General features: G+C 36.4%; 1 protein-coding gene across 1 annotated transcript; it reads left to right on the top strand.

Moving 5' to 3' along the window:
* The first annotated feature begins 1,647 nt into the window (after positions 1-1,647).
* LOC141294009 (uncharacterized) lies at positions 1,648-11,482 on the top strand. The gene is made up of 2 exons (XM_073826083.1): positions 1,648-1,737; positions 6,513-11,482. The coding sequence occupies exons 1-2, from the start codon at positions 1,658-1,660 to the stop codon at positions 9,406-9,408; spliced, it is 2,976 nt and encodes a 991-aa protein (XP_073682184.1). The 5' UTR covers positions 1,648-1,657; the 3' UTR covers positions 9,409-11,482.
* The last annotated feature ends 112 nt before the right edge of the window (positions 11,483-11,594 follow it).

Genomic DNA, 11,594 nt, shown 5'->3' with positions numbered 1-11,594 from the left:
AATGCTGTCTAGACTGAGATTTCATTGAAGCTGATAACATTAGCAAGGTTTTTTTTAAAAATACAATTTTGCTGTCTTTGCAAAATGCAGCTAAAAAACATCAAAACACAGATCTCGCACCCTCACCATTTTGACAATGAAAAATACGTAATCTTTTCCATCGCATTCTAAAAAGATCACACGTCTACATCCCCTCTTCCCTCTGCTCTTTGCTGATGTCAAGAGTTTAGTTCAGAAAGAAAAGCCTGTTTATTACGCTAGAGAGTTTCAGTGAAAGGCAGCATTACTGCCATTCAGAGCATCACAACAGAAAAAACACACAGCCTCGTCTATGTAAGTTCACTGTCTGCAAACTCACCAGCTATGAACGAAAGTCATTGTAAACAAACAGGACACGATAAAAACAGATCATTAAAAGATCATTAAAGGTTCAACCAAAAAAATGAAAATTTGCAGAAAATGTACTCACCCTCAGGCCATCCAAGATAGAGATGAATTTGTTTCTTCATCAGATTTGGAGATATGTATAATTTCATCACTTGCTCACCAATGGATCATCTGCAGTAAATGGTTGCCATCAGAATGACAGTCCAAACAGCTGATAAAAACATCACAATTATCCACAAGTAATCCACACCACTCCAGTCCATCAATTAATGTCTTGTTAATTGTAATGTCCAAAAGCTGCATGTTTGTAAAAAAAAAAAAAAAAAAAAAAAAAATCCATCATTAAGAGGTTTTTAACTTCAAACTGTGGCGAAAGTCCTCTCACATCAACATCCTGTTTAGAACTGTTTTGGACCATTTTGGCTTGTAAATGGTGCTTCATTTGTGCATATTTTTCTCCTGACTCAGACCAGATCACTTTTTTGTTTTGTTTTGTTTTTTACTGGAGGAAGAGTTATTATGGATTGATGATTAGATGAAGGCATTAAAAAGTCTAGTAAATTATGGAAAGTCTAGGAAACTTGCACCCCAATAAACCTCACACCTCATTATAAAACCGCATGTATGCATACATAATTTTTATTTTTTTTCTCATACATGATTCCAGTTTTTAAAAAGAGTTTATAGCATTCTTTTGATATTTAATAGTCTGATTTCCTCTCTTTGTATGACATCATATTTTTGTCCAGCACTGGTTCAGTAGCTCATATCCGTCAGTAAAGCATGGCTTTGTTATAAAAACAATGAAAATCACTTTTTGTGCTGAGTAACACATTCCAAGTAAGCAGCCTTTTTGTGTGTGTGACATACATACAGTCTGTGGTGGAGGCTGTTTACATGCAACATTCTTAGAAGGATTTCAGTGCAGAACTTTTAATTAACTTGTTGTAAGTGATGTTGACTTCAGAGAGACTGTTTTCAGACTGATGGGTGGAGTCTTGTGATGGACACGTGTGATGGACATGCCTCTCTTCAAATACACAGCCACACTTCACTTCAAGTGCTCTACCTCCACTGTGCTGTTTAGTTCACGGTAAATCAGCATTTTGTCTTTCATTTGCCTGACTAATATCAGCAGTGCATTAACAGTTTTATAGGGTTCTGCCTTAAACTGGAAGTTAATGTAAGAAAGTATTATATGAAATAATAAATTCTGCTATGATCCTTCACTGCTACTAAAACAAAATGTTTCCTGTTTAAGGTTTAGAAAATGAATTTCTTGACTTGTGGGGAGAAGTACCCATTGTATGCCAAATACAACACTTTTCCTGGATGGCATTCATCAAACATGTAAGTTCATTAAAAATATTTAATTAAAAGGTTACATTGTGGTTCACATTTGGCAACACTTTATTTGGCAGTTCTGAACCCATACTGATGAATAAAGGAATTGATTTGATTTATAAATTGCCATAATCCAAGTTTCAAAGGTTTCACAAAAAAAAAAAAAAAAAAAACATTTTGCAGAACAGAGATTAATTTTACAATTAATTTGAAAATTTACTATTGTGATATTTTAATATCGGTCATATAATTTGCATTCAAATTCTGAAGATTGCATTAGTGAAAGGATAATTTCTGTTTTTAATGTAGTTTTGCATTTGCGACAAGAAAACAATATTTAACATTAAAGGGGTCATATTATGCTTTTTCACTGTTTGATTTTTAGTCAGTGTGTGGTGTCTATGTTTGGGTATAAAAAACATACAAAGTTGCAAATCACTCCAAAGTCCACTCCAGAGGGAGATATTTAGATTTTAAAAAATACCTTTTCAAGAACTACAACGAATGGCTGCTTTGGACTACAACGTTTGTTTTCTGGATGCTATGATGACACAACACGGTCCATTAGAATATCATTCAAATAAATCCTGCTTATGGAAATTCGAATCGTTGGCGGTGGGGAGGGACGAGGTGGGGGATTCACCTAACTTTAGCGATGTAGCATGGACAGCCGCTTCTGGGATGCTTCAGAGAGCCGCATGGAGGCTCGTATAAATGCAAGCATATACTAAAATATCCGTGAACTGCTCCGGTATCGGTGCTGGAGTTGCGCTGTTGACATGTGCGGTATAGAGGGTCGAAACACATGTGGAGCACAAGCATTGACTAGAGTGATGATCATCGTGATTGCGCCAGATTCGCGCCATAGACATGTGCAGTGTGTGGTAAGAGATTTATTTATTATACAGTGTAGATAGCTTCACTAGCCTTATGTTGGAGCTGGTTTCAGGCATGTAAATAATGAAATAAATTAGCACAATAATGATAATATCATGCATCGGCGATCTCGCAAGCTGACGATAGGACCAACAAGCATATTATTTCCTTCTTTCAGACGAATGTTCACCAATTGCAATGCTGTGGGACTGCTAACAAATCACAACACATTTAGTTTTTCGAAATGCGGACCTTCATCAAACCCTGAACTAATCGAGCCATTTGTGCCAGCCTGGGGAAAAAGCTATTGTAATAATGTAAATTATGTGAAAAAAGAATGTGCTTTTTGAACCACCAAGCATGAGAGCATGTTCTAGTGCAACCCCAAAACAAAATAAAGACTTTGTAAAACAGCATAATAGGACCCCTTTAAACAATATTTATATGACAATACAAATATATTTAAAATTACATTTACAATGGACTACTTGCACCTGGCTTCATGACATATGAAATGATGTCATATCAATTGAAATACTGTGGCTTGTCACATTGTCACACTTGTGGCCTGTGTTTACTTTTTAGTTTGTTTCTCGGAGTTACCTGTTTTCTTGTGTTTCTTTGTTTCCACCAGTCATTAGATGCCATGGATATTCATTTAACAGTTACACTTGTTAGCCTTTGAGTTCATTATCATTGTGTTTTTAAGTTCCTCATTTTCTTCTGTTCTTTTCCCAGTATTGTTTCACTGTAAAATCCAATAGTTTACCTTACTTAGATTTACTTAGTTATCTCTACTTAGTTGCTATACTTACTAGGTTATATTAAGTTACAGCTACTTTCAATGCAAGTAAAACAATTTACTTACTGCTTTGAGTGACGCTTACTTAAAATATTCAAGTAGCCACAAAGGAACCAATGACATTAAGAAACCAGTGAGAGGCAGCAGTGCACTAATATGTTGCTAATTTCCTAAATAAAAAAAGAAGAAGAAAATAAAAGTTTTTGAGGTGGGTCAATAGTTAATCTGCAGTTATTTTTCACAACTTACATTCACTTATTTCCCAAAGTCATCTTGAATGTTGTTTCAATACAACTGAAATATTTGAAAGAACATCACATTAACCTGACTTCATAAATTGATGTTAATTTTCATAAAATGTTTTTTGTACCTACCATCATAGTGATTAATGGTCCCTTTGGTTGGGCAGTTGGAACTTTATTTATTTTATTGTAATTTTGTTCCTATTGATGCAGCAATGCAACATGGAATCATAATTATTGATTTCAAGGGACAAAAAGTAATATGCAGGTTGCTTATAAAAGGCAACCTATTTAAATAAATCATTAGCTTACATACTTTTAATATTTACTGATGATCTTTTAAAATTTCATTGTTCTTCATAAACACCTTGATACACCTAATTGAGTTGAGATTATCATTAACTATATGTGGTTATGTGCTCAAATCACAGACAGACTTCAACATTCAGCACGCGAATCACAACAATGGTAACAATTCAGTTTTATTTATTTTTATTAATTGTGACAATAACCAGTTTATTATTTTATTTGCTCTTTTTGTTGTGCTACTATTGACACAAGACAGTAAATAAATTTAGCAAATAAAAATAACAACAGTAAAACAAACCAATTGCATAATTTATGCATGCTGCAATGCACTCTGGGAGTCAGTGAGTAGCTATACTAAGTCAAGAGTAAACCTTAAGTAAAGGATCAAGTAGCCCCTACAGTTCTTTTTTAGTTGCTAGAACTCTCATGTAAGTAAACTATACTAACTAAGCATTTGTCAGTACAACATATTATTTCTATTTCACTTTACTTAGTTTTTTTAAGGCAATCGGTTTCCATGCTTTTTTTAAGTAAGCCCAACTAATTAGATTTTACAGTGTTGTGTGTAATGTATGTGGTCACATTGTGGTTTTTATCTATTGGATTACTTGAGTTTTCTTTGTTAAATGAAATGTACTTTGATCTTGTTCGATACTCCTTGTCATCTTTGGACTAAAACGATATGGAATACTGGATCATGAAAGATCAGCTCTATTAATGTGGCCCCAATGGGTCTCAGCCTTTCAGTGGTGTTTATTTTTTAAGATGTACCAAACCTGTAGAATTATGTAGATGATTTGTCAGCATGCTTTCACAGCACCTGCAGAGCCCTAATTCTCCTGGAGGGATTCAGAAGTGACGATGATATTCAGCTGATAATACCTCAGGGGGATTACTGTTTTACCTTATGGATTGACTGACCCAGAGCTCACAAGAGCTAGCAGCGTCGTCCATCTCGGTACTGTAGAGCTGGAACAAGAGGAGTGGCTAATAAACTGGGTGAAGGAGGCAGCGCTTCCCACTCTGATACCTACCCACAAAACTTCTTCTGGCTCTAAAAGTCACAATCCATTCCCATCAGAATATAAATTATGGAGATATACAAAGGACAGAAAGAACATGGATTTCAAGAAATGCATAGTTCTGTCATGACAACTCTCTGAGGGATTGGCATGGTAAAGTACATGACAATGTTAGTGTGTTTGGTCTTGGCAGAATAGATCTGCTACGGTGTCTGCTGTGGCAGAGCAAGTACCAAGACTTGCTACTGCCAAAACATCCACAACATGCTGCTGTGAGCATGTAAGTAATACTGCTGCTGCACATATAACATATATGAATAACCCCCATAGCATACATAATACTATGATCACCCCATAGCAGATCTATACAGGTGGAGCTGGGGAAGATGGAAGGTTTCTGAAGTGTGGTACAACTGCTACAGCAAGCAATAGCCAAGTGTTTGAATGTTGAGCAGCAAGCTCATTGGCTACCGATGCAGGAGAGAACCAGTCAGCTGTGCCATTTGATAATGAAGTCATGGAGATTAAGTTAGACCTATCAGACTGTGCCATCTAGAGTTTCATGCCAGAACTTTGGATTTTTGTGAAGAACATAGAATAAAAAAACCTCCTCCTGGATATAAATGTCTCAGCTATGGAAACATTTGAGTCTTTCAAATTTATTGGGGCCATCAAATATGACTTCATCTCAAATGGAAGAACAACTTCAGTGTTCTCGTTGAGGCAACTGCATTTCTTCTCTGCATATCCTGGTTCACTGACAGTATCCTCACCTTGTCCATCACAGTCTGGTTTTTATTGGCCTCCATGGAATGAGAAGATCACAGGCCATAACTTGAGGAACTTTAAACTCTGACAGTCTCATAAGGCTCACAAGATCACCTGGAACAAAGCAATAAATTAGCGCTCATATTTATTATAATTCATTGTTTTTCTTCATTCTCTCCCTTTGTTTTATTTTTTCACTGTATTATTATATGCTCATGTTTTTTCATTTGTGACCCTAGATAAGACCCTTATTCCTCGGCTGGAATTGTTTAGAGCCCTTTGAAGCCGTATTAAAACTACTTTTTTTCCTTAAATCCGTTGAGCACATTGAAGTCCACTATATGGAGAAAAATCCTAGAATGTTTTCCTCAAAAAAAATGTATTTCTTTGCGACTGAAGAAAGAAAGACATGAATATCTTGGATGACATTGGGGTTAGTAAATTATCAGGAAATGTTTATTCTAGAAGTGGAGTAATCCTTTAAGTAAGGATTTAGTATTTAATGTTGTCTTCAACAACAATAGACAGAATAGCCACAACAAAAGACAAACGTTGATAATTATAAAACAATCACATGTTTTTGTCAAATTAGCTTTTGGTGTTATTAGCCTATGAATTTATGTAAGTTTTCCACTCTGTACTTTGAATGTTTACATGGTATGTTCAAATTTCCTAATGCAGACTGTGATGACCAATGCATGGAGAAATCAACTAACATTTTCCCGCAATTGTAAATTACTTTTGTTTTTGATATCTCAACAGATATCAGCGTAAGCCTTCTACAGCCACTTGTCTGCAGCACCTGTCGGAGTACAATGGCTCAACTGGTGAGCCAAAAACTTGGATGGCATCAAGAACCAGAGCTAGTCGGGATATTTATGACTTTAACAAGCAGACAGAGATATCATCACCCACAAATTTCCCTTCACAAAGCAGGTTATCTCACAGAGAATTAACTGACTACTTCTGTGAAGTGAGAAATCTTGTACCAACAGAAAGACAGAGATCAGATAAGGGGAGGTATACAGAAAGAGACATATATACACAGCACAAAGGGTGGGAAAGCACATGGCCAATAAAATACAGAGGAATGAGAGAAAACTTTAGAACAAACATTCACAATGAGCTACAAGCCTATGTCGATTGCTACCATCATACACTTTCCAAAAAAACACCTAGTTTGGAGGTTGAGGAGTTGAGATCATCTAAGTGTGCTTCAGACATGGAAAAAGTGTTGGGATGTGGCCATTGGGATCTTAGTGCAGAGACCAATGAACAATTCCAGCCAACTGCTTTAACATCACAGAAAAAAGACAAAACTGACCTCAGCAAAAGAGAAGGGGAACATCAGCTGAAATGGAGGCCTTGGGATTTGAGAAATACAGAAAGTGTTTTCCCAGTAGGATCATTTAGAAAGCTTCCATCATACATGGGACCACCAGCATACACCTCCCCGAAGGATGGTGACAAGCTATCAGGAATAGCGAAAGTTCATGCAGAGTCAAGTATAGAGCACTTTGAGGGCAGAAAAATAAACTTTACAGATTCAACAGAAACACATCATGATCCTTCATCAAACTATGGATATTATTTACAAAAAAATAACCAGAACACAGAGAGTTATCGCAGTGATATCATGAGTAGACAACACAGTCTGAAAGCCTTAAATACTTCCTCTATCATGCAGTACACAACAATAAGCACAAAACCTTCTTCCCCACAAGCAGAGCTTCAGTACCGAGAGTCTTCACACATGACCTTTCCTGATATTACTCGGACAATGCGGGCTAAACTTCCAAGGAGAAAAGGTGGCGAGACTGTTTTTTGTTTAGTCTCTCGTATGGGAGAGATGTCAGGCTTGTCCAGTTCTCCAGAGGAGCCATTTAAATCCCACGTCTTACCTCTGTTAACTGATTGCAAACCTGAAGACAAGAAAATTACCACTGAGCAGACAAATTCACCTCAGTGCAATGATGACAGCAGACCAAATCAGGATGCATATTTGAAGAAGGACAAAGCTGTGATGCAGCTCGACGAATCCTTGATGTCTGGAGAGTATGGGCATACACCCATAGATCAAAGATTCAGTTTTATCCAGGATCTGGGTAATGTAATAAAACCAGATGAAAATAAAGAAAAGTTACAATGCCATGTCCAAGGGAATGAGTCAAACTGTTTAGACCAGGAGTTACCTATGCAGACAGATGGACATGAGAAACCAATCGTAGAGAAATTCCCATTGTGGAAAGAGCCAAAATATCAGCATCACTCAACAGGTATAACAGAGCAAAGAAACAAGCAAAGTCATGGGATCAATGAGGAGTCCAAAGTTACTAACACAGAGGATAGCAAAAACTCAACAAATGACCAACAGCAGAGTCTTCTGGCCATTGATGCAACATGCATTGTTGTCAAGGTTGAGCTTGTACTTCTTCCAGAGAAGGAACATGTCCAGTATGTGTGTTTGACAGAGGAGGATCCTTTTCCAAGTACTAGAGAGGGGACTGATGTGCAGAAGCAACACGACAGTGACATCTCAAGCCAGGAGACTCCTGAAAGCAATACTTTGGACGAGCGAGTCGAGAGAGTACAAAGTATTCTTGGAATACCACATGAGTATCCCAGGACAAGCATACAGACACACACAAGCATTTCAGAAGAACATGACAGTTTCTGTGGGAGTCACATAGTGGATCTAGTAAAAGAGTTTGAGGAATCGCCATCAGCAGCTGCAACTGTTGATGACAGGCAATTGCATGAAAATAAACTGATGGTGGGACATAACCTGAGTGGGACAACACTGGAGAATAAGGAAGTTTTGGAGGAAATGCTTAACATAATGAAAGTGGAAGACCAAATAACTTTAGAAGAACCTGAAGATGTGCTTGAAGACTTCCATCTTGAAGCAAAATCCACACTGGAAGATTCTGGGATCCAAACTGAAAAGACTGAAAAATCCACAGAACAAGGAGATGGACCAACACTGGATGGCAGTGTGGCTAAGACCCATCAAAAAGATATTTCAAAGGACCTTACCAAGCATAGTTCAACAGAAGACAACCTCTCAGATGAAACAGATGACAAGCAAGTACTTGTTTTGGACTGCTCTACACCTCTCCTTAGGAAAAGTGCAGAAAATTACATCAGAGAATTTGAAGATGGCATACACAAAGTTGTTTTACCTTCCACTGTGGGTTCCAGTACTCTTAGAAGATCAAGCTCTTCACCTCATTTGTCATTTACTTCTGCTTCCAACTCCTTGGATGGATCAAATGTGGTTTCCTACATAGAGAATGAACCGCTGTTGCTTCCATCTTTTACTGATACAGAAACCACCCAGGACTCTTGTTCTCCCAGTGTTCAGTCAAGCTATACATCTTCAGTCCCCTTTCCTTCTTTAACTCCAGTTCCAGATGGCACTTCTGATGTTTTACTGTGTACTTTGTCGCCGCCTGAACACAAACAAAAAATACAACATCCCAAGTCTCTGTGGGACGCGGTAAGTCGTATACGCAAACACACTGCTCCTGACTCTGAGACTGAGGAAGAGGAGATGGTTGAGTTTGGGGAACATAATGAAAGTGTAGACGTTGACTTGCTTCATCAGAGATTGAATAAAGAAGAGGACCAGTCGGTATGTGGTGTCGAAGTGCCGTGAGAGGAATTCAAAAGCTCTAAAGAGTTGTCTGCTCTCCAATTGTTCTTATTGTGCTTTGGTTTGTGTTTGGCACTGCCGCACAAGCATTGCTTGGAAAGATGAGACGTATTCAGTGACGTAAAGCCTAGCTCTGTGGTGGCTCTCTAGCTCAGTCGAACCAACAAAGTAGGTAGCAATAAGTGACTGTCTTTATGGGTGAGTCATTGAATTTTTCACTCAACCAATTAAACATTGATTCATTTAGGAATAGAACATCACCTCCTGTGTGCAACGGTTAATTCTGATCTCTCCTTGTTTGAAACAATTTTACTGACATGCAAGAACAGTGTAGCTCATTTCCACATGATCTGCCTTATTTCTGTTGCATAAGTAATTTTTAAAAAAATACACAGTGAAATGTGTTATGCCTGTTGCCTTAAATTGGATTTGTAAAACAATAAAAGTTAGTAAGGGCTACATTACTTATGACCTGTACCATATGCAACATAGAAAAAAATATGATAAACCATGGATAATAAATCACATGCTATTTATCTATAGCGCTTTTTAAAATAAATAGTCCCTTGAATAACCTGATTCCAGACAAGGTCGTATGGTAAGAAAGAATTTTCTAAGAAACAAGTGTATTACAAAAATGATTAATAAAAAAAGTGATAATCCGCATATGCAAGACATTTAGGAGATTTTGTCTGTATTTTTTTTTTATCACTGACAGCACTCCGCTGCTGCCCTCTGCAGGTCATTGATGATAAAGATTATTAAAATAAATTTTATATTTATGTTTTTTTAATTAATGAAGCATTTAAGAGATGGAAACTCAATAAACCATTCCGCAGAATTCTATTTTTTAATATTTAAGTTTATCTAAATATTTAAAACTTTTGACAGTCAGATTTACTAGTGAGAGGAAAACACTGGTAAAATCATACATCTGGTTCATTCATCTCACTGGAATCACATTGAAATGTGGGATACATTATGCATGAAGTGTGCTCTTTATGTAATTATATAATAATAATAATTTAGGCACAAACATGTAGAGTACATGTAGGTATTAGACACACAGAAAACATGCATACTGTGCGCAGTATACACATACTGCAGAAATACTAAAAAATGTATGTACTCAGGACATGTGACCATTATGTTATATATTATTAAGTCTTCTATATCTAACTAAAATGAAAATCTATGAAATGTTTTAAAATGTATTGCTTTCAATTGAACATCAGAGAACGGTAACGGTTCGCTTGTGAAGAATCTGCATCCTTTTTATATATTAAGATGTTTTAAATGACAGAACTGTTTACAAAATTACATTATGAAAGATATTTTGAGAGTAGCTGGCACTTTGAGCTACTGTGCAATTGACACAGTTTCAAGTCCAAGGGAGAGATGTAAAGGTAAAGTTGTTTCTCAATCAACATCAAAACGCCTTTTGATTTTCAATATTGAGTTCACCCGAGTTTCAATTTCGAGTCACACCGGCTGACTACTAATATGCCATCACTCACAATAACAGTGACTTTCAGTTGCGCAACATCTGGTTGTAAAAACCGCCTGAGGTGTGTTCGTGTCCTCAGGGTTCATTCAACATTTGTGCCAAGTGCTCGTTTTGATAGCTTTTATACATACAGGATATCTAATATGTTGAAGAAATAAAAATGTATTATGGAAACCTCTATGACGGCCTTCTTGGATGATCTTTTCATTTTACTCCCATATTGGCCATGTCATGCTCACGATAAGTTGAACTCAGACTGGTGATTTATCACATTTATTAAAGTGTTGTTAAGAAGCAGTGCCCTAAAACTATTTTAAACAATATATTGCAATTCGTGCAAAATTTCATATTAATTTTAAGTCTTCAAGGAATATTTGTGCTTTTTATATATATTGGTGTGCATAAAAATATGACTTGTATTAAATTGAACTATTTCAGTCATTATTAGTTTTATTTTAATAATTTTTTTAGTAATTGTTAGGCTTATATTGGATTATATAGTTTACATAGAATATTAGTTCCTCATATAAAAAGTGTATGCTCAGCTGACAAACCAGCTAAATCATTTGAAGTCATCTACTGTTTGTGGTCTTTTACCTATAGTCAGGGACCATTTTATAAACACTGAACAATTAAAAATATATGTTATTATTTTTATTGTTGCTTTTATTACTTTTGTTTT

This window comes from Garra rufa, chromosome 20, assembly GCF_049309525.1.
Source record: "Garra rufa chromosome 20, GarRuf1.0, whole genome shotgun sequence".
NCBI lineage: Eukaryota > Metazoa > Chordata > Actinopteri > Cypriniformes > Cyprinidae > Garra > Garra rufa.
Note: the sequence above shows the minus strand (reverse complement) of the source record. Positions and strands in the feature narration are given on the sequence as shown.